Below are 24,275 nucleotides of genomic sequence, written 5' to 3'. Positions count from 1 at the left end.
CACCTGGACAGCCAGAAGGGGGGCTACGTGAGGATGCTGTTCATAGACTACAGTTCAGCCTTCAACACGATAGTCCCCACCAGACTGGCCGGGAAGCTAATGGAATTGGGGCTCAACACCTTCCTGGGTCCTGGACTTTCTCACCGCCAGGCCCCAGGTAGTCAAGATGGGAGGGAATACATCAAAGTCCCTCACCCTGTGCACAGGATCGCCCCAGGGTTGCGTCCTCAGCCCCCTATTGTACTCCCTGTACACACATGACTGTGTGGCAAGGTTCAGCTCCAACTCAATAATTAAGTTTGCTGATGACACTGTGGTGGTGGGCCTGATCTCAGACGTCGACGAGAAGGCCTACTGGGAGGAGGTGGCTGGTCTAGCACTCTGGTGCCAGAATAACAGCCTCCTCTTGAACATCAAAAAAATGAAGGAGCTGATCATGGAGTTTAGGAGGGCACATCATCCGAGAACGTACACTCCATTGAGGATAAATGGGGATCCTGTGGATAGAGTGAACTGTTTTAAATATCTGGGAGTCCACATCTCCGAGGATATGACATGGGCATCACACGCCTCAGCACTCGTGAGTAAGGCAAGGCAGCGCCTTTACCACCTCAGGCAATTGAGGAAATTCAGAGTGTCTCCAAGGATCCTCCAATGCTTCTACGCAGCAGCGATGGAAAGCATCTTGTACGTGAATATTACCATCTGATTTGGGAATTGCTCTGCCAAGGACAAGAAGGCTCTGCAGAGAGTAGTGCGTTCGGCCGAACGCACTATGGGAACTTGCCCCCCTGCAGTAACTATACATCAGGAGGTGCAACTCCAGAGCCAACAATATCATGAGAGACCCCTTCCACCCCTGCAACGGACTGTTCCAGCTGCTACGGTCAGGCAAACGCCTCCGTTGCCATGCAGTGAGAACGGAGAGGTTGAGAAGGAGTTTCTTCCCAGAGGCCATTCGGACTGTAAACGCCTATCTCACCAGGGACTAACTCTACTGAACGTTTTTCCTTCCATTATTTATTATGTAAAAGAATATGTGTGTTATGATTGTGTTTATAGTTTGTTTGGTTGTTTGTCTTTTTGCACAAAAGTCCGCGAGCATTGCCACTTTCATTTCACTGCACATCTCGTATGTGTATGTGACAAATAAACTTGACTTGACTTGATTAACGTCTCTTAATCTTGGTCACAGTGCACTCAATTGCTGCAAAGCCTCTCCAAGCTTTGAAAGAGGTACAAGATCCTCAGGCTTTTGACCTTTGCTGCTGAACATACCTCAAATCCTCACAGCGCACTCAATTGCTGCAAAGCCCCTCCAAGCAATAACTATCCTTCTCAATGTGTTTTACAGCTTATCCAGGGCCTTTATGTTCTTGGAAAGTTTTCACCACCGATGGGGCCAACCACCCCATCAAGTTGATGGCTCTTCATAAACTATTTCACCCAATTATTATTCACAGGCCTAAGGAGGTTTTTACTTCGTATCTATAGATGCCACCAGATATTTTTCTCTTATGCCTTTTTAAAAAATCTTTTTTTTCCAATCCCTCCAAACCTCTGATAATCAGCTTGGTTCTCACACATCCTTAATCTGACAATTTTGATATGACATTTTTCCTGCTTTATTTTAATCTCTAGCCATTCATACAATGCTGGGTTTAAGAGCTCTATCTTGGTCATCTTGAACCGCCTCCCTCTTAAAACCCTCCCAATGTACAATTGTAATTTCATCTACCAATCTTTGACTCCAGTTCCCTTGACCCAGATCGCTTCTCATCCTATTGCAATTGGCTCTACTAAAACTCACTACTTAACATGGAGTGTCCTTACCTTATCCACACATATTCTAAGTAATATGATATTATGATCTAGTCAAGAGGGTTTAATTGTCATATGTACAATGGAACAATGCAATTCTTACTTGCAGCAGCATACCAGGCCCTTAAACACAATAGACATTTAATATATAATAATTTTGTTTTTAATTAATTATGTTAATGCTAGTTACTATCTAGTTAGATTAGTTACTTACATTTCCACCTCACTGATACATATTGAATTTAGCCTTCCTCATAGTCAGAACCATGTCCAGCAAAGCTTTCTTTCTTGTGGAGATGGAAATGTATTTTTTCTGGAATACTTCCTTACACTTTTTACTATGGAGTCCATATTAGGATTGTTAATATCTCTCCTTACCATTAATTTTTGACTTTAGCATCACATGTAAATTGCCTTCAAAACGTTCTTCTATTTCTTTCCTACTTTCTAGCAGCCTATTGAAAAACCTCAATAGCATTTCAGTTGATTCTTAACTGCAACCAAATAGATCCTGCCCTTGACCATTTGACACCATCTCTCTCCAGCACTGCAGCATTCCCCTTAATCAATGCGTCAGATTCTGTAGGTGAGAAGCCTTTTACTTCCTTAGAAGTCTTAGGAAGTTTGGCATGTCCCCAACAACCTCTACAGATTGCACTGTAAAAAGCATTTTATCGGGATGAATCACGGCCTGATTTGGGAACAGCTCCATCCAAGACAGCAAGAAATGACAGAGAGTAATGGACGCAGCCCGGACCATCACGCAAACCAACCTCCTTATCATTGACTCTACCTATACTTCACACTGCTTCAGCAAGGCCAACAGCATAACCAAGGACCATTCTCACCCTGGTCACTCCCTCTTCTCCCCTCTCCCATTAGGCCATAGGTATAGCAATTTGATAACGCAGATTAAGCGACAGTTTCTTCCCAGCTGTTATCAGGTAACTGAATGGTCCTCTCATCAGCTTGAGTGTGATCCTGACCTCCCATCTATCTCTTTGGAGACTGAGCCATCTTTATCGGACTTAATCTAAATGTTGCATCCTTTATCCGCCCACAGGGGACGGCTTGATTGTAATTATTTGTGGTCTTTTCTACAACTGGATAGAATGCAAACAAAAGCTTTTCACTGTATCTCGGTACACATGACAATAATGAACTAAACTAGAATTGGATTGAGAGTGACACGTACATATGAAGATAAAAACCCATGCATTGTGAGCAAGAATAGAGCCCTCAGCTCTTCCTGCCTGTTTAACTATAGCAAAAAATCATGGCTAATATGATTACAATCAGGGAGTCCTGACCCCAAACCATCATCTGTCCATTCCTTCCACAGATGCTGCCTGACCCATTGAGTTCTTCCACATTTTGTTAATTGATTATAATCTCAGCTCTGGATTTATGAGGTAATCTGTCAATCACTTTACTTATCAAGAGACTATTTACCTCTGTTTTAAAGAATGGTTATCCACTTGCTATCTTGCACTATTAACAGGTGCAGGGTGACTAATTCCGGAAAGGTTTGACATAGGAAAACCTCAGCCTCCCTAATGCATTGCAGTGACTCCTGCTGCCCCTCAGAGATCCTAAAATGAAGCTTTGTCTATTAAATCCATAGACTTAGTTTCACAGGAAGTATGAATTGTCCTTAATTGTCCTGAAATCCTTAATCATTCTTAATTAGTAATGGTGTCCAGGGCTATGGGGAAAAGGCAGGAGAATGGGGCTGTGAGGGGAAGATAGATCAGCCATGATTAAATGGCAGAGTAGACTCAATGGGCCAAATGGCCTAATTCTGCTCCAATGACAATGAACATATGAACTTGAGTTGCACAATGCACAGGAGTCAGTTTCAGCTGCCTCTCCCTATTCCCCTCCTTTCATAATGTTGCATTTTATTTCTGTAATATTTTTTTCTTATACATTTAATTTTAAATTATGTGGTTTGAATTACCTCTAACCCTATTTTTACTTCCTTCATAATTCAAGTTATATGTTTGTGTAAAAAATAATTGTTATTGCCTTTGCAATCTATCCCTGTAATTATTTTGTTATGTATTTGTTCTCCTTATTCATTAAACTCCCATTTTCTACATTCTGTAGAAACTGTACTCCATGAGAAACTGCAGTCTATGTCTACCTCACCTGATGACAATGCCTTCCTACTGCAGCTTATAGATCACCTGCTCTTATACGCAGGGAATGGAGGGATATGAATTATCTGCAGGCAGGTAAGAGAGTTGGTCTTGGCCTTATGTTCAGCACAGACATTGTGGGCTGAAGAGCCTATAACTGTGCTGCACCATACTATGTTCTATGTGTCTGTGCAGACCGATGTAGACCGAGGGTGTCAAGGGTTATGGGGAGAAGGCAGGAAAGCGGAGTTGAGAGGGAAAGATAGATCAGCCATGATTGAATGGCAGAGTAGACTCGATGGGCCGAATGGCCTAATTCTGCTCCTATGACTTATGAACGGACAAACCTATAACCAGAATAATCCCAAATTCTGCATCAGTTGGCAGTAACTTTGGGTAACCAAATCTAGCTTTCTGCAAGACTGCAAAACAACTTATTTCCCACAAACATTACAATTTACATCACAGGTTAACATTACGAAATTCAGATAGCACAGTGTAATTACATTTCAAAATGAAAATTAGCCTCTTACAAATTCCTTCACTCACCATATCATCATTCTTTACTCCCGTTGGAAACTGCGCTGTGTGGATAACTGCATGCTGTGTTTTTGCAAATCCAACATGTATTTATGTTGCCAGGATCCCATGTAGACCAGGAGATTGATTCTGCAATGGTTCTCCTGTTGCTGTTTATTTGTGATTTTGAGGTTGACACCATGATGCTGATTCACGGGCCACTGTTGTAATCCAGGCCATGTGGCAACACTTTTTACACAGAGGCCCGCACGTACCAATGGCATAATGATCAGATAATCTCTACTCGTGATAATGATGAAGGCAACATACTAGGAAGAGATATTAAAGAATGACCAGTGATGTGTGGTAGTAATGCTATTAGTCACGAGCATTCATAAAGAGGAACTGAAATACTTTAGCAATACTTGCAAACTGAAAATGGGGTTTATAATCACAATGAACGTGTTTGTGCTCGTGTGATGCCAGATTTGTGATGTTGATGCACAGTGACATTTTCACTCTTCATTGAAGTTTGCATATGCTGCAGTTTGGTACAAGGAGCCTCAAATGCACTTTCAGATCTTGTCCAATGTGCCATTCCTCACTTGTGAATCTGAGGCCCCATTCTTAACTCATTTCAGTTGAAGGAAACCAGCAATTAAGATGATAAACTTATCTAAAGAAGTGTCTTGACCCGAAACGTCACCAATTCTTTCTCTCCAGGTATGCTGCCTGTCCCACTGAGTTACTCCAGCATTTTGTGTCTATCTTAAGATGATAAACTAGTTTCCCCTGACTGTGATGCTTTCCTATTGCAGGCTCACAGTTCACCTGCTCTTTCCACTGGATGGGTGAATGCCTAACCCAAGCTAACAGGGTCTTATTTAAATATATAGATAAGAGTCTGATAACATTATTGAGACATGTCTGCCAGGTTAGTTGAAGGCCTCTGTATCACAGGGCTGTCAACATTGGGTGAGAGTTGAGAGTGAGAAATTGCGAGGGAGCATACGGACCGAGGGGGGGAGGCTGTCCCCCGTCGTACGGTATGAAGCTTTTGCATTTTTCAGCTTGAAATTGTGCAATCTGGTGCGTACTGTGGCGAATCATTTAACTCACACTTGAATGCACCATTTATGCTTTAAATTGGGTTAGGTATGAATAAGGTTAGGCTAAATTACATTCCTAATTACATTCCACAGGAGAGCCAGGCTCTGATCAACAAGTGCAGCACATGAATTACCTTAGTATATTTATGTAATGGAAACCAGATTATAATTCATGTTGTTATGCATATATATAGAGAGAAAAAAAGAAACAAGAGGAGTCGGACTTCCATCATTGTTCTGCACAAATAACTTAATCAACCTTACCCGTTGACTATAGAAACAAGACGAAAATAATGCCACATATTCAACCAAGTATATGGTTCAATTAAATTAAGATATACATGCCCTGCCAACATCTTCATAAATCGCCCCTGGATCCTCTCCAGAGTAATTGCACCCTTTCTACAATGTGTCATAGTGTTACAGCATGGAAACAGGCCTTCATCCCAACTTGTCCATGCAGATCAAGATGCCACATCGAGACTAGTCCCATTTATCCGCATTTGGCTCATATCCCTTTAAACCTTTCCTGTCCACGTACCTGTACAGATGTCTTTTAAATGCTGTAATTTTACCTTCCTACTTTCCCTGGCAGCTCGTTCCACATACCCACCATCTGCTGCGTGAAAATGTTGTCCCTCAGGTTCATAATAAATCGTTCCTCTCTCACTTTAAACCAGGTGTCAAACTCATTTTATGTCATGGGCGGGATTAGGAAAAATGCGACTTCATGCGGGCCAGATCAGTTGTGCATGCACGAATGCAACCTTTCCATTAATAAACCATTTGAAATCGAACATTAGCAAACACAAATGTAGACAATAGACAATAGGTGCAGGAGTAGGCCATTCGGCCCTTCGAGGCAGCACCGCCCTTCAATGTGATCATGGCTGATCATCCCCAATCCGTACCTCATTCCTGCCTTCTCCCCATATCCCCTGACTCCGCTATCTTTAAGAGCCCTATCTAGCACTCTCTTGAAAGTATCCAGAGAACCAGCCTCCACCGCCCTCTGAGGCAGAGAATTCCACAGACTCACAACTCTATATGAGAAAAAGTGTTTCCTCGTCGCCGTTCTAAATGGCTTAACCTTATTCTTAAACTGTGGCCCCTGGTTCTGGATTCCCCAACATCGGGAAGATGTTTCCAGCCTCTAACGTGTCCAAAGCCTTAACAATCTTATATGTTTCAATAAGATCCCCTCTCATTCTTCTAAACTCCAGAGTGTACAAGCCCAGCCGCACCATTCTTTCAGCATATGACAGTCCCGCCATCCCATGAATTAATCTTGTAAACCTACCAAAACAAATTGTAAATGTAGGTTACACAACTGCACCTAATTTTCATTAGCCTGCTTCCAGCAATCAAACTCAGACAATGAAAACAGCTAGCCACTAATTTTTATTGAAGTGATTGGAGGGGGTGTGTGAGTGTGTATCAATGTGTGAGGATGTGTGTGAGGATGAGTGAGAGTGTGTGTCAGTATGTGTATGAGTGTGTGTCAGTATGTGTGAGGGTGTGTGCGAGTGTGTGTCAGTGTGTGTGAGAGTATTTGTCAGTGTGTGTGAGTGTGTCAGTTTGCGTGAGGGTATGCGTCAGTGTGTGTGAGAGTGTGTATCAGTGTGTGAGTGTGTGTGTGAGAGTGAGTGAGAGTGTGTGTCAGTATGTGTGAGTGTGTGTGTGAGAGTGAATGAGAGTGTGTGTCAGTATGTGTGAGAGTGTGTGTGAGTGTGTGTGTGAGTGTGTGTGAGGGTGCGCACGTGCCAGTGTGCGTGAGACTGTGTATCAGTGCGTGTGTGGTGTGTGTGTGAGTGTGTGTGTGTGAGTATGTGTGTGTGTGTGAGAGTGTGAGATTGTGTGTGAGAATGTATATGTGAGGATGTGTGCCTGTATGTGTGAGGGTGTGTGAGAGAGTGTGCCAGTGTGTGAGAGTGTGTGTGCCAGTGAGTGTGTAAGGGAGGTGAGGGTGGGAGGTGTGAGCGGTGCCTCAGGGATCGATGCTGGGACCACCGCCATGTCTCACCTATCACATCATCTGCCGGAAATGTGTAGTTTAGTTTAGACTCTAGTTTGTCGCCCCTGCTTTAATCCAATGTCCTCTTATTCTTGAATCACATATGCAGGGAAAAAGACTATGCATTCACCTTATGGTTTTTACTCACCTATAAAACAATTTTGGTTTTATTTTGAATTTCCTTCACCTGCAGATTTTGCTTCCATGAATATCAAATGGAATCATTAGTACTGCAGTTACATTACCATTTTAAATAGTGTGCAATTGGCTTAAGACAATCAAAATGCTCGTTCTTTATGGAAAACCCACCGACAGAATACTATTCTCATTGGTGAGTGTGGAGGAGATCTGGAAGCTTTGGGCGAATAGAATTGTCCGTGACTTTATCTGTGTATTTATTTATTTATTAAAATATGGGGGGTTTTGAGTGTGAGAAATTCTGTGCTCAGCGTGAGAATTTCGTAAAATGCGTGAATCTCACGCGCAACGTGTGACAGTTTGCAGCCCTGCAGTGTCAGTTCATAACGGTCTGGAGCAGGGCTGATCACAAGATGAGAGCTGGTCGAAAATTACTTTAATCATTGTTGTGCCCGTGAGTAGCGGAAGGAAGAGGAGGAGTGAAAAAAAAAATGGCCAAACAATATTATCTTTGGACTCATGCAGTTCAGCTTTAAGTTTGAGGCTTGTGCACACCACATCTGCATTTATTTACATTCGAAGCCTGAGTCTGAATGGTGCATCACACATAGTGTAAGTCAGATCATATGCATAAGGACATTGAGGTAAAGGTGTATAGGAACAATGCAAATCTTATTTGCAGCAGCATCACAAGTACATAGATTCAGACATTACACAAAACATATATTATATAAGAAATTGAAAGTAAAGAGACTGTGTAAAGACAAAATATTATTGCAAAATCTAATTAGGAAACGTGTCTATGGTAGTGCAAGTGTTCCATTACTGAGATAGGATTCCGGTCATGCAGGTCAATTCCTGATGGGTAAAGTACAGTAAAGTAAAGATATTCCTGAACATCACTCCTGCCCTTACAAACCTATTGTCTCAAAGCGTTCAATCATAAAATCCCTGCATTCTGGGAACTAGTCGTGGTATGGTGTCAGTATGGTCGCCGAAAAAATTCCAACGTTGAAAATTTTACCGCGACCAAAAATTGGTCGCCATGGAGAAAATCGATAATCCTGTAGTCGTAGGTGCAGTGGTAGTGGGGTCGCCATGTAGTTATGGGTAGTCGAGGTAGTCGTAGGTAGTTTTAGTTAATCGCCTTTGCTGACCGTGCATTTTCATTGGCTCAATGGGGGAAAAAAAACATATGCAGGAGTTTTCAGAACCAAGGATAACTTAACCGGTAATGTTAAATGCCCGCCAAACTTCACAGCTGTGTATCTCTGGCTTATTAAAAGTTGTCTGGCTTCTTAAAAGTGTCACCACTCCTTCTCCCCCCTTCTCTTCCCCCTTCTCCTCCCTTCTCCTTCTCCCCCCTTCTCCTATCCCCCCTGTTTCTCCTATCCCCCCTGTTTACTGTACACTGTGCAAGCCGTCTTAAACCTTCTTGTTCATCGCGGTGTGTGTCTGTATCACCGTGACTTTGCACCATGTGAATTTCAGACAGCGCTCCCCCACTTTCCCTGGTCCCTGCCTTTGTGATGTGTTTGTGTGTGTGTGTGTGTGTTCCACTCTGACACTTGCTGTTCCAGTTCCTGGTTTTTCAGCGAGTGCTGCGAACTTGACAGTCGCCGGCAGTCCGCTGAAAAATCGCCCAAGTGGGACAAGCCCTTTAGGCAGCAACTCTACCGCTGTGCCACCGTGCCGCTATAAATCTTGCTTCCCTTCGTGGTAGCGTTTATGCAGTCCAAAACCACCCCCTAACCATGACTCGTCTCAAAAGCCCTTGGATCATCTGACCCTGCTCTTAACTACCTTTCCTCCACCACTGATGGCGTGTTGTCCAGATTCCATGTTTTTATATTCCTTCCCTAAAATAATCTACCAGGCTCTTCACCTTATACTCCATGCAGGCCTTTACACCCATGCTTTTTGGCAGATGGTGATCTCTCTGCCTGTAGCTGCATCGCTTGGTCTGACCACTTTGCTAAGCAGGCAGCCACTCTGCTCCATGTTTACATAACGTTCTGCTTCACAAAGGCACAGATTTCAGAACACACAATTCACTGCAGCTGAACAAGCTGCCACCCAGGATTCCAATGCAAAAACTTTTAATTAGATTGATGGACCAGTAACACCTGTGAGGGAAGAAACTGAGTTCAGTGAAAAATGCCCTTGAATGCTTAGCATGCACATTCCTCTCACTATAACTGTAGCAGAGGTTTTAGTGTGTTTATTTGCAATGGATTAATGCCTGTGATCTAAGTGCTTTAAGAATAACATTGCTCAATGTAATATGTTGAAGTGGCTCAATCTGGATATATGCTTGGTGGACATTTGGATTCTGTCATATAATTTATGTCAAAATTGCATTGAAAATGATGTAATTAATATCATATTCATCTTCACCGTACCTCCCCATCCCTCTCAATAACCAGATTTAATTTAAGCCCAGCTTTTGGTTTTGTATCTCCACTAACCGGAGTGCGGCACAGTGGCGCAGCGGTAGAGTTGCTGCCTCACAGCGCCAGAGAACCAGGTTAAATCCTGACAATGGGTGCTGTCTGTACAGAGTTTGTACGTTCTCCCGGTGACCGTGTGGGTTTTCTGCGGATGCTCCGGTTTCCTCCCACACTCCAAAGGCATACAAGTTTGTAGTTTAATTGTCTTTGGTAAAATTGTAAATTGCCCCTAATGTGTAGGATAGTGCTAGTGTACGTGGAGATCGCTGGTCGGCGTGGACTTGGTGGGCCAAAGGGCCTGTTTCCGCGCTGTATCTCTGAAGCCTAAAGTCTACACTTTTTACATTCTGTCCTAAATTCTTCTATCCTCAATCCAGTGATCTTGAGATCCCCAAAAAAGTTGTGATCTCTTCACCAACTCACTGGCAACTTTGCTATGATCACGTGTAACATTTAGATCAGATGTTTCTCCTCGATAGGGTTAGAATGTTTCCCCTGTGACCCCCACCCCCAACACTGGCCATTGAGGAAAACTCTTAATCTCTGGCCACTTACATGCCTCAATGACCCAGCCTTGGGTCTCATTGCTCCTGTGAGCTCTCTGGGCCTGCGAGGTATATTTTACATTATGGAAAGTTAGATTCCAAGGAACCAGCTGAAATATGCAGTGGAGGAGAGCTCAATTGAAATGGTTGTGAACATACTAATGCAATATCAAAATGGCAAATCCGTTTGATTAACTGAGTTTCCAGACAAGAGTTTTTTGAACATCAAACTATATTTCTCTTCAGTATTCTGAGGTCAGATGTAGATTTGAAAAACTGTTAATGATGAGCTAGGAAACTGATACACAACCAGTTTCAGAGGAATATGCGTTAGTTTCATGTCATCATTATGGACCCATGGACGCACGTAATTGGGCTTGGCACTAAGCAGACTTTGGAAGTAGTCACAACACTAGGACAATATCAAATTATATTTTGCCTGAAGCAGTAAAAAAGATTCAAGGCACTTTATATCAACCAAGGTTTGTCATTAAGCCACATAGCAGATAATTAGGATGGAAATTCATCTTTGGTTGCAAGGGCTAACTGCATGATCTGGTGCATATGTCCAAAGTGCTTTTGTTCTTAAAATCAGGAGTTGAATTTAGAAGCTGAGTACAATTTGCTCTTTCTACACTACTCAGTGCATTCCACTGCAGTAGAATTCCTACCCCATTAAACAAGTGACCAAAGACTTGGTCAAAGCAGTCTGTTTTAACGAGTGACTTAAAAGGAGGACGGAGATGGAGAGAGGGAATTGCAGAACTTAATACGTGGAGTGATGGAACAACTTACCTCTGGGATTAGTGATGTGGAGTGATCTCATCTGTGAAGGTAGCAGAGGCAGAATAATTTATCAGGAAAAGGAGAAGAAAGGCCAGGGAGGGATGTGAAAGCCAGAATGGGAATCAACAGGTTGCTGCATTGTTAGCCATTGTAGGTAACAGCACATGTGATGGATGAATGTGTGTTGACATGAGTGGGATATGTATAGCAGAATTTTGGATGAGAACAAGTTGGCGACACAGTGGCTCAGCTGGTAGAGCTGTTGCCTCACAGCATCAATGACCCGGGTTCGATCTTGACTTTGGATGTTGTCTGTGTGCAGTTTGCACCTTCTCCTTGTCACTGCATGAGTTTCCACCCATATTTCAGAAACGTGTGGGTTTGTAGGTTAATTGGCCTCTATACATTGCCTCTAGTGTGAGGGGAGTGGATGAGAAAGTGGAAAAAACATAGAACTAGTGTGAACGGGTGATCGATGGTCGGCGTGGACTCAGTGAACTAAAGGGCCTGTTTCCATGCTGTGTCTCTAAACTGAATGAATAAATACTTTATTGTCACATGTGATAGGTCACAGTGAAATTCTTTGCTTGCATTACCCAAGGTATGAAAATAGTCACCACATGAAGAGTATTTACAAAGTTACAAAGCATTCTGCGTCAGGTCTACCTTTGTCTTCCCCCCTCATTGATGCCGGGTCCTCCTTTGTTCCTTCCCCCCACGGTGCCCTCAGCATCGATCTATCCACTCTCTCCACTATCATCACCGGGGCCCCTCCTGAGGCCTCCATGGCGCTGACCCAGGCCCCAGCCGCGGGCTCCACTGACCCAGGCTCCGTCGACCATGGGCTCCGACCCGCAAAGCTCGATCGACCCGCGAGGCTCGGGCTCCAACCTAGGATGCCCCGGTCCTGGCTTCTCCATGGCCATCCTGGAGACATTGAGACCGCAGCACCTCGATAAAGGAATCCAGCTGCTTTCCCGTTCGGCAGCCATGGCTCGCGGGAAGCCTTCGAGGCTAATGATGGATCCCAGTCATAGATCACGAGATCAAAAACACAATCATAGCTGTGTTCATCTTAGAAGGCTGAATCATTTATATGTGCAATAAATAATGTGTTGGATTTGGTATGGAGTATTCCATACCTGAACATCCAGATTGATATTTGGCTTCAAATAGGTCATAGGGCAACATTTTTTCATAGATTTATCTTCATAAGTGCTGGAAGCAGAATTAGGCCATTTGGCTCATCACGTCTACTCCTCCATTCAACCATGGCTGCTCTATCCTTTCCTCTCAACCCCATTGCCCTGCCTTCTCCCCATAACTCCTGACACCCTTATGGGCCTGACCCACTTACACGATTTTTTTGGAAACTTCCCGGCCCCTGTCATAGTCGCAGCAGGTCGCCAAAAATGTTCAACGTTGAAAATCCAGCGTAGACCAGAACAAGGTACGATTCTTTGGGCGACTACTCACGACCATACAGGCTTCATCCTGCGACATGTCGCCAGGGTGTCACCTGTATGGTCGTGAGTAGTCTCCTCAGTTGCCCAAAGAGTCGTAGCGTCTTTCTGGTCGCTGCTGGATTTTCAACATGTTGAAAATTTTCGGCGTCCTGCAACGACCTATGACGGGTGCTGGCAGTCGCGTATGTGGGACAGGCCCATTAGATGCTCCAAATAGCTTGAATAGTTTTGCTATTAAACACTGCTGAAGCTCAGAGATTAAGAGTGGCCACTTTTATAAGGTACGAGAGATTGCCACCAATAAATACACTGCACCTTCATGAGAGGACAAAAAACAAGAGGTCACATAGACATGATGGCTACTGCTGCTGCCAATAATACAGAACCGCACACTCACTTCCTGATTACAATTCACTTGGCCAACCTACAAGTGACCTTATCAATCGCAAATCATGCAAATACATTTCAGAAATCTGCCTGTACCTTGGAGCAAAGACTGCAGGTTCAGCTGGGCCTCTTGGTGCAATTCCTCCACACAGGGTGGTCTGGATGAGGAGTCGAACACATTTATATTTTGTTGCCATGACGACTTGAAGTGGGCCGTCCTCTTGCTCTCCTGATCCAAGTTCGATCCACCTGAAGTTAAAAATAAATCAATAATTGCACACTGAATACGAGACAAAGAATTATAACACGAGGCAGGTTGTGGTGGAGGATTTAAGGGGCGCAGCTGAAGTTCAAATGTAAGTGTGATAGAAAGTCAGTGCGGAGCTTCGATTAGTATGTCAACTTTGACTGGTCTGTTACTTGGAGACATTTTTGATCCCTGCTGTGGACAGTAACTTGAGTGGCCATTGGACCTCTATCAATCAAGAGGGCAATTAAAGCACTGGCCCTCAAAGACAGGTCACTCTGCACAAGCAGTCAATTGCAACTAAAGAAGCAAGACTCCCAGCAGCAGGCAAGCAAGGTCACTCGGCAATAAAATATCCACTTACTTCTTTTGAAGGCCCTGCAGACACAGATCTTTATCTTGTCTGTAAAGAACAGGCGAATGACACGTCCGCTCACATACCAAGACTGGCAAAAACTGGCCAAAAAGGCTGCTGCAACCTCTGAGAAGGCTCAGAAAGGCTCAATTCAAAAAGCCGAGAGGTGTTTTGTTAAATAATTAATTGAGACAATTTCTTTTGATCAGTCGGATCAATGAGCAAGTATTTTATTTTTCCATGATTAGCGCTGGCACTACATGCCTGGAATAACATAATCCTAAACCCTACCTATCACAAAAGCCTTAAGTCTGTTGAACTGTTTTGACTGTTTTACTGTTCTTTTTACATCCATGTTCTCGGGATATCTAAATCCAAATTTTATTAGTTATTTATGTTACGACATCGGACGGAAGCTGCATACCAAATCTCGTTGCGCTTATGTGCAAGGACAGTAAAATATTATTATTATTATTATTATTATTATTATTATTATTATTATTATTATTATTATTATTATTATTATTACAAGAGGGCAAAAGCCGACAGCGCTAATGCTTATGATCTCAGGATGGTTTGGACCTCGTCTCAGCTAATATAAAATTTGAAGAGTAGCTCTGTTTGAAAGCAGGCAGTGTAATCAGACCATAACAGTGCAAAACCCAAGTCTGTATTGCAGCCAACGCAAGGTCTGGTGTAATGGTTGGTGTTGTGCAGTGTTCTAGAATTTGGGAAAAGCGGTTCTTGAACCTGGAAATCATGGTTTTCAGACTCTTGGATTTGTACCTCTGATTGCTGCAGTCTTCCACGTTGGCAGGAATGTGCAGTTGTGCTAAAACATTGGGAGCTCTTTCCTTAAGTCAAGTCAAGTCAAGTCAAGTCAAGTTTATTTGTCACATACACATACGAGATGTGCAGTGAAATGAAAGTGGCAATGCTCGCGGACTTTTGTGCAAAAGACAAACAACCAAACAACTATAAACACAATCATAACACACATATTCTTTTACATAATAAATAATGGAAGGAAAAACGTTCAGTAGAGTTAGTCCCTGGTGAGATAGGCGTTTACAGTCCGAATGGCCTCTGGGAAGAAACTCCTTCTCAACCTCTCCGTTCTCACCGCATGGCAACAGAGGCGTTTGCCTGACAGTAGCAGCAAGTGAACAGTTCCGCACTACTCTCTGCAGAGGGTGGAGAGGATGGTAATGTTCATGACAAGATGCTTTCCACCACCGCTTGGCACTGGAGGTTGACACTGAATTTCCTCTCCTGATGTAAGGCGCTGCCTTTTACTCCGAGTGCAGGCGGGGGCCTCGGAGAGTGAAGTTCCCCCCACGTTGTGATGTGCCCTCCTAAAGTCATGGCTCCTTCGTTATTTTGATATTCGAATGTTATCCTACACCTCTAGCAGCTCCTCCCGGCCTTCTCGTCTGGTGGGGACAGTGTATCGCAAACTTAATTAATGAGTTGGGCTGAACCTAACCACACAACTGTAGTCTATGAGGACAGCGATCCTCACGTAGTATTCCCCCCCATCTTGACTACCTGGGGGCTGTCCAGAGTTTGGGAGGAGAGGGAGGTGTGAGCCCCAATGCATTAGTCTGGTGGGGACTAGGAGGCTGAACCGCATCGTCCTCGTGGATCTGTTCGAGACGGTGTATGACCGAACTGCAACGGGTCCATGCGAACTTCCGAGGGAAGAAGGCGCAGATTTGTTTTCCAATAAAACAGAAGGCAATTTGGGGACGACTATTTTACCCAAAGAGTGATAAGAATCGGAAACTCACCACAATGAGTCATGAAGATGAATTGAAAGTGATAACTTGTAACCTCATGAATAGAAGAAATGCTGGTAACAACAACACCTGTGGGAGGGGGCTATTTTGTGATATAAACACTGTTGGTTCTAATAGTATGCTTCTGTGCATTATAATCCCCATACAAAGTCGCGACTGGAACATAAGACCATTTATTAGACGAGTAGGTGCTAAATAGATGGAAATATGGCATCAGCTGCTATTTGTATTTTTGGCTGATGTAGGCACAGCAAGGATAAGAAGGAGGAAGTTACAAAATGGGACCCAGCCTCTCAAAGCATTTCATGACTACCGAGGTAAGGGCCACCGGACGGTAGTCATTCAGACAGGCTGGGGAGGCATTTTTTGGTACCGGTACAATGATGGATTTTTTGAAGCAGGCAGGGACCACGCACTTGTCCAGGGAGAGGTTGAATAATGTAGTGGGCACTGGAGCTAGCTGCGTAGCACAGGACTTGAGTACTCGCCCCGAGATGCCATCGGGGCCTGCAGCTTTTCTCGTGTTCACCCGTGTCAGATCCCTCCTCACGTCTTGCTCGGACAGTGAGAATGTGTGCACGTTCCTCCCTTCAGCTTCGGTAGCCAGCCCGCTGGCGGTATTGTCGATAGTCGGCAGACCTGGTGTTGTCCCTCTCGAAACTAGCGTAAAAAGAGTTCAGGTCATCAGCTAGGGAGGTGCCGGCACTTGCGGATGAGGGAGGGGTGCTCCGGTAGTTGGTTACAATCCGTAGCCCCTGCCACAGGCTTCTGGTGTCCTGCTGCTCCATCTGTAACTCCATCTTGTCTCTGTACCTTCTCTTTGCGTCCTTCACCGCCCTTCGCAGTCGGTAGTATTCTGCCTTGTAAACTTCCATGTTTCCTGATGCCAGGCCCGAGTTGTAGGCAGCGGTGCGAGCATTCAGGGCCACACGAACAGACCTGTCTACCCAGGGTTTTTGGTTCGGAAAGGTGCTTACCCTTACCGTGGGGACGATGTTGTCGGTTACTGTTGCGATGAAGTCCGTGACTGCTTCCGCGAACTCACTGACGTCACTGGAACTTGCTTCGAACATATTCCAGTCGACATCACTCAGTGCATCTTGCAGCATGGCCTCTGACTGGTCGGACCACCGCTTTACGTCCCTCGTCTCTACCGCTTCCCGAACTATCCTCTGTTTATACATTAGACATTTGACTTTAGAGATACAGTGTGGAAACAGGTCATTTGGCCCACTGAGTCCATGCCAATCAATGATCACCCCGTACGCTAGCACTATCCTACACAATTTTTACATTTACCAACCCAATTTTACCGACAAACCTGTATGGTACATCTTTGGAGTGTGGGAGGAAACCGAAGATCTTGGAGAAAACCTATGCGGTCACAGAGAGAACGTATGAACTCTGTATAGACAGCACCAGTAGACGGGATCGAACCCAGGTCTCTGGCGCTGCAAGTGCTGTAAGGCAGCAACTCTACCGCTGTGTCACCGTGTCTGAGGTACTTGAGCAAACTGCTCTAAACCCACAGTTCTGGATTTCCTGTCACATTATGCATACAGCCACTCACACATACCAGCAGAGACAATAGACAATAGACAATAGATGCAGGAGTAGGCCATTCGGCCAGATGGCTGATCATCCACAATCAGTATCCCGTTCCTGCATTCTCCCCACATCCCTTGACTCCACTATCTTTAAGAGTTCTATCTTTAAGAACTCTGCTATCTTTGCGAGCTGTTGATGCTTCATGTCATCCATATCGCAGTCACCATCCGGCACACTGTCCATCTTCTTGTGAACAAGAACCTTTTGCAGGATATAAGACACTGACGAAGTGCCGTTAGCACCTCTAACTTGCAGCAAGTCTCACTCACTCACAGTCCTACACCAGCTGATCCACTGACAGAATGAACACCTCAATCTTCAATGTCATAGGAAGGAACTGCAGATACTGGTTTACCAAAGATACCAAAGATAGACAATAAGTGCTGGAGTAACTCAGCGAGTCAAGCAGCATCTCTGGAGAAAAAGGATAGGTGATGTTTTGAGCCTGGACCTTTCTCCAGACTGAAGAGGGTTTTGAAAAAAAAAAAGAAAAAATAAAAAAAAATTTGTTCGGCACGGACTTGTAGGGCCGAGATGGCCTGTTCCCGTGCTGTAATTGTTATATGGTTATATGGTTATATGAACCAAAATATCACCTATTCTTTTTCTTCAGTGATGCTGCCTGACCTGCTAAGTTACTCCAGCATGATGTGTCAACCTCAATCTTCAAATTCAAATTCTTATTCTCCGAGGTTCTCTGCATTCTTAAATTCCTACCCATTGGAGTACTGGACTCACTCAATAATTTACATATGTGGTTTCAGCTATCCTAAGCTCCGGAATTCTTATCCAAATCCCACAGCTTTTCTTTCCTGCTCCGAATGAAACCCAAACCTCCCTAAACAATAGAAAATAGACAATAGAGTAGGCCATTTGGCCCTTCGAGTCAGCACCGCCATTCACTGTGATCATGGCTGATCATCCACAATCAGGACCCCGTCTCTGCCTTCTCCCCATATCCCTTGACTCCACTATCTTTAAGAGCTCTATCAAACTGTCTCTTGAAAGCATCCGGAGAATTGGCCTCCACTGCCTTCTGAGGCAGAGAATTCCACGGATTCACAGCTCACTGGGTGAAAACGTTTTTCCTCATCTCCGTTCTAAATAGCCTCTCCCTTATTCTTCAACTATAGGCCAAGCTTGTTCTGTTTCCTGTCTTACAAAAGCTCCTCACGTAGCTTAATGCAATATTTGTTCAACGACAAATGGAAATGTTAATTGCTGGAAATCTGAAATAAAGCCAATAAATGTGGGAAATCTTTGTCAGGTCAACTGGTAAGTGTGGGGAATACTGGCTGCAGGTGCAGTTATGGCATTCAAAGGATACCTTGGACAGTTACATGGATAGGAAAGGTTTGCAGGTATGAGAGTCCAGCTAGGTCAGGCAACTTGTTCAGTAGGGACGAGTTGGGCCGTAAGGCCTGATTTCTCATTGTATAGCACTAATAACTTCATAAAGCATCCATCATATGTCAAGTCAAGTCAAGTCACATTTATTTATATAGCACATTTAAAAAAACAACTCTCGTTGGCCAAAGTGCTTTACATTTGTTATAAGACTAGTATAAACAAACAAACTACATACATATATACATATAGCCCTCGCTCAGTGGACGTCAGGAAAGGCTTGGGAGTATAGATAAGATTTTAGTCTTGACTTAAAAGAGTCGATGGAGGGGGCAGTTCTGATGGGAAGGGGGATGCTGTTCCACAGTCTAGGGGCTGCAACCGCAAAGGCGCGGTCGCCCCTAAGCTTATGCCTAGACCGTGGGATATTCAGCAGCCCCAAGTCGGCTGATCTGAGGGACCTGGAGGTGGAGTGGAGGTAGTCAATTTGGAAGTTTTTGAAGAAGTTAAATAGAAAACCAGAGGATTCATTTTCATGTGAGGATTCTAACAAAACATTCATCAACAAACAAGCTTACATTTCGGTCATTTTATTTGCATGCGTTTTCTTGGCACAGTCTTAACTACGGTACTAGCCTTGCCTATCAGGAAATGGCGGGTACCCTCACACAGAGAATCATGGGATTATCTGGTTTCTGGTGCTTCTAGCTCGTTGCTGGGAACATAAAAAATGGATCGTAGTTGTACAATCCCAATCTGGTCCCATCAACCACATCTCACGTCTGAAGATTGGGTCCAACCAGACTCCAATACCGAAACTGACTCTAGAGGGCAGCACTAAGTATAAACTACATAAGAAGAGTTGGGAGTCAATTTCCTCTCCACCCTTCCCCTCACATTCCTAGTGGAAAATAGTGCTGGGGTTAGCTCTATCAACTCCAGTGGTCTTCATACAGTCCTTTTGCCTGTTTGATAAAGAGTTGATTATTGTTAAGAAGCTTCTGTTATGGTAGCTGTTCCTTCTTTCCACCTATCCCGTTAGATCTTTTCCGATCCCCTGCAAAAAACTCTCCTCAATGTTGCCTCAATGTGCATTGTTTCAGCTGTGTGGAAACTCACCATCCTATGAAGAAAGATCACAGAAGGACTTGCAGCTGGTGGAGCTATTTATAAGTTCAGGAAATCCAGAAGCATTTTGAAAAATGATGATTCCTGTTCTGTACGAAAACCTGTTGCCCATTCGACTCATTCGTCCAACTCATCAACTATGGCAACCAGCACTTTATTTCAGAAGCCTCTGCCTGACTTACATCAACTCCTTCCTGCTTGCAAATTCCTATTCTCACCTCCTCTATGTGTACAGCGTGCTGAAATTTATATTCCCCATGTGTCCATAACCTTTCCTATCAGCTTTCTACAGAACAGTCTGCTCTGTTTCATTGTTCTATCTGGGACAGATAATAATAATAATAATAAATTTTATTTATGGGTGCCTTTCAAGAGTCTCAAGCACACCTTACAAAAATTTAGCAGGTAGAGGAAAAACATGTAAGGGAAATGAAATAAATAGTAGAGACATGACTAGTACACAAAGTAAAGACAGAATTCAACACAAAACACAATATGAGGCAATTAATGCACATATGATAAGGGAGGGGGACGTGGGGCTAAGGATAGGCAGAGGTGAAGAGATGGGTCTTGAGGCGGGACTGGAAGATGGTGAGGGGCACGGAATTGCGGATCAGTTTGGGGAGGGAGTTCCAGAGCCTGGGAGCTGCCCTGGAGAAGGCTCTGTCCCCAAAACTGCGGAGGTTGAACTTGTGGATGGAGAGGAGACCGGCTGATGTGGATCTGAGGGACTGTTAGGGTTGGTAGGGGGAGAGGAGGTCAGTGAGATATGGGGGGGGGGGGTGGTGGAGGGCTTTGTAGGTGAGGATCAGGATTTTGTAGTTGATCCGGTGGGAGATGGGAAGCCAGTGAAGTTGTTTGAGGACTGGAGTGATGTGATGCCAGGATTTGGTGTGGGTGATGAGTCGGGCGGCTGCGTTCTGGACCAGTTGGAGTCGGTTGATGTAGGTGGAGCTGATGCCAAGGAGAAGTGAGTTGCAGTAGTCCAGTCGGGAGGAGATGAAGGCATGGATGAGTCTTTCAGCAGCGGGAGGTGTGAGAGAGGGTCTGAGTTTGGCGATGTTGCGGAGATGGAAGAAGGAGGTTTTAATGACATGGCGGATGTGAGGCTCAAGGGAGAGGGTGGAATCAAAGATCACGCCAAGGTTGCGGGCCTGGGGAGATGGGGAGACAGTGGTACCGTCAATGGTGAGAGTGGGGTTATTGATTTTGCTGAGTGTGGCTTTGGAGCCTATGAGGAGGAATTCTGTCTTATCGCTGTTGAGTTTGAGGAAATTATGTTGCATCCAGGTTTTTATAGCTGACAAACAGGAGTTGATATGGGAGAGGGGGGGGTTGTGGGGGTCGAGGTAGATCTGGGTGTCGTCAGCGTAACAGTGGAAGTCCAAGTTGAAGTGGCGGAGTATCTGACCAAGGGGGAGGATGTAGATGATGAAGAGGAGGGGGCCAAGTACGGAGCCTTGGGGAACACCTTGACATATGACAATAAAACACTCTTGACTTTCTTCATTTTTGACTGCATCTTTTCTTAACATACTGTATCTCTGTTCTCTGTAAACATCTTACAACAAAAACACCTCCTGACTTACACCCTACTTACATATATAATGAGCCACAAGTTATATTGTAGGTTTAGAAGTCTGCTTGTATTTTTGAACAGAAAATCTACATTTCTTCCCCCAATGCTCCCAGATAAAGAAGGATAGAGTTCATAGAAATTGACTTTAATTCTGCTATTTATGTAATCACACTGCTTCCTCACAAACTTCTTCCTGATGCTGTTACTAATTTGCTGATCACACTTCCATTTCCTCCTTCCTTCTGAATTTTTGTGCTCCAGCTGCTTCCCATTTGACACTCGTCTGCCAGAAATGCCCTTTTAAACTTTACTCTCTCCTTTTAATTCATCGCCTAACTTGCTCAAATTGAAAGAAATAAGCTGTTCCCATTTTGATGTTCAGCACTGCTTTTGAAATTCTGCTAATGTAGAGGAATGCTGTCTAAAGGGCCTGTCCCACTTACGTGGCCTTGGCACGCAAATTACGCGACCTCGTGGTCGCGTTGAGCCGTGACGGTCCCGCGAACAGCCGTCTGGTGCGTGTGACATCATTTGAAGATGGACACAAAGCTGGAGTAACTCAGCGGGACCGGCAGCATCTCTGGAGAGAAGCAATGGGTGACGTTTCGTGTCGTGAGTCTTCTTCAGTCTGAAAAAAAGGGTCTTGACCCGAAACATCATCCATTCCCTCTCTCCAGAGATGCTGCCGGTCCCGCTGAGTTACTCCTGCATTTTGTGTCCATCTTCAATTTTCTTGGCCCCGCTGTGGGAGTAGAGTGGGGGCGGATCCGGACCGCAACGGCCATGAGCCCCAGGCCGAGTTTGGCGATCGTTTGCCTGCTTCTGCTGCTGTTGAAGGTGAGATGTTGCATCGCGCCAGGGTCTTGGACCTGTCCCACTTTGTCCGTAAGTTACGCGACAGGCCATTGGCGCGCGAAGATTTCGTTCGCTACAAAAATTTCGGAGCCCCAGGCGATGTCGCGCACAACTACATACCCCTCCGCGCTTCTCAGTGGGACCGGCCCCGCGTGGCCATATGATGCCCGTGCGCCTCAATGCGACCATGAGGTTGCGTAATTTGAGTGCCAAGGACACGTAAGTGGGACAGGCCCTTAAGACTGCACAATAGTCTTCCAGAATAACACCTTCCCTCCCAAGGCATAGTAGGGGGGGGGGGTAGCCCACAAAACCATTGCTGTCACAGAAGACAAAAAGCTGCTGGATTAGATGGCGCTTTAACCAAATTTATAGGCTGAACGAATGGCACAAGCTTGCCAAGTTTGTCACTGTGGTCATCCAAGGCAGAGGAGTGCCTCAGGACGGAAAGCATGCAACATCAACATGAAATCACGGGTACAACTGTGAGCCTTGATAGCTGCTGGCCAACCTTGCTATTATTCATTGTGGCTAAGTCGTGAATCCCAAAGGGCCTGTCGCTTAACAGCATCAAAGTTTTTAGTTTATAGTTTTAGTTTCAGCATGGAAACAGGCCCTTCGGCCCACCGAGTCCAAGCTGACAGCGATCCCCACACACTAACACTATCCTATTCAAACTGAGGACAATTTACATTTACAATTTACATAGAAAGCCAATTAACCAACAAACCTGTACGTCTTTGGAGTGTGGGAGGAAACCGAGGGTCTCGGAGAAAACCAACGCAGGTCACGGGGAAAAGGTACAGACAGCACCTGTAGTCAGGATCGAACCCGGGTCTCTGGCGCTGAAAGCGCTGTAAGACAGCAACTCTACCGCTGCGCCACCGTGTGATCCTAAGTTCCTGAGAAATTGAGCAGAGTGGAAACCCCTAAACCTAAATGTTAGACAGGATCTTATAGTGTACAAGATTATGAGAGGAATAATCAGGGTAAATGCACAGTCTTTTACCCAGAGTATGGGAATCGAGAACCTGAGGACATAGGTTTAAGGAGAGGGGAAATGATTTAATAATAATCTGAGGGGCTACTTTTTAACCTAAAGGGTAGTAGGCATATGGAATAAGCTGCCAGAGGAGGTAGTTGAGGCAGGCTATCACAACGTTTAAAAAACATTTGGACAGGTACAAGGATTGGTTAGGTTTAGAGTGATGTGGGCCACACACAGCCAGGTGGAACTAGTGTAAATGGGGCATGTTGGTCGGCGCGGGCAAGTTGGGCCGAAGCGTCTGTTTCCATGCTGGATGACTCTAGGAACTTGAGTACAACTCATGGGCAACTACGAAGCAAACCATTATCAAGATGAATCTTCTTCACCTTCATATTTTTTTTTTCCATTAAGGCTATTCAGTTGCCTTTATTTGTGTTTTACAGGTGGTAAATACGTAGTTTTTAGTACAGGTGCACAACCTTTTATCCGACAGCCTTGGGACCAGACACTTTTCGTAATTTGGAATTTGTCGGTCTTCGGAATGGAAATTTTTTAGCGTAGATTTTAATGGCTGGCTCAGTGGTAGAGTGCCCGGCTCATATCCGCAAGGTCGCGAGTTTGCGCCTTGATCCCGGCAGTTCCTCGGTCGCGAGTTTGAGTCTTCAGTGTAGTTTTTTTCTTGCAGAATAAATGTCTGTATGAAATGCAGTGTGTTGAATGAGTTCCTGAATTTGTAAATGTGACCGCAGCATTGAATCACCTCCCGCACTCATGTCACCCTAGCGGGGCTACATGCCCTTAGGCGACATTTTCACACTCTTATATCCGTGTGCAGCAGAGGCGCCAAACGTGAGCTTTGGTGTGCAGACGACATCCTGAAAAAAATGTCTGGTTTCTTCCAGGTAGGCGATATACCCTCCCGCGCAATATACCCTCCACTTCTCTTTTTAGTTCCCCTTTCTTCCAGGACCGACCCGATGTTCCGCTGTCACC

At 44.6% G+C, this 24,275-nt stretch overlaps 1 protein-coding gene across 6 annotated transcripts in view; it reads right to left on the bottom strand.

Annotated features, from left to right (window-relative positions):
• Positions 1-24,275, bottom strand: part of nhsl2 (NHS-like 2) — a 291,724-nt gene that overhangs the window by 27,328 nt on the left and 240,121 nt on the right. For all 6 annotated transcript variants that reach the window (XM_055643706.1, XM_055643707.1, XM_055643708.1 and 3 more), the window contains exon 2: positions 13,473-13,625. In XM_055643706.1, coding sequence (XP_055499681.1) covers positions 13,473-13,625 — 153 coding nt within the window. The remainder of the gene's footprint in view (positions 1-13,472; positions 13,626-24,275) is intronic.

This window comes from Leucoraja erinacea, chromosome 12, assembly GCF_028641065.1.
Source record: "Leucoraja erinacea ecotype New England chromosome 12, Leri_hhj_1, whole genome shotgun sequence".
NCBI lineage: Eukaryota > Metazoa > Chordata > Chondrichthyes > Rajiformes > Rajidae > Leucoraja > Leucoraja erinaceus.
This window is presented reverse-complemented; position numbering and strand designations above follow the sequence as displayed.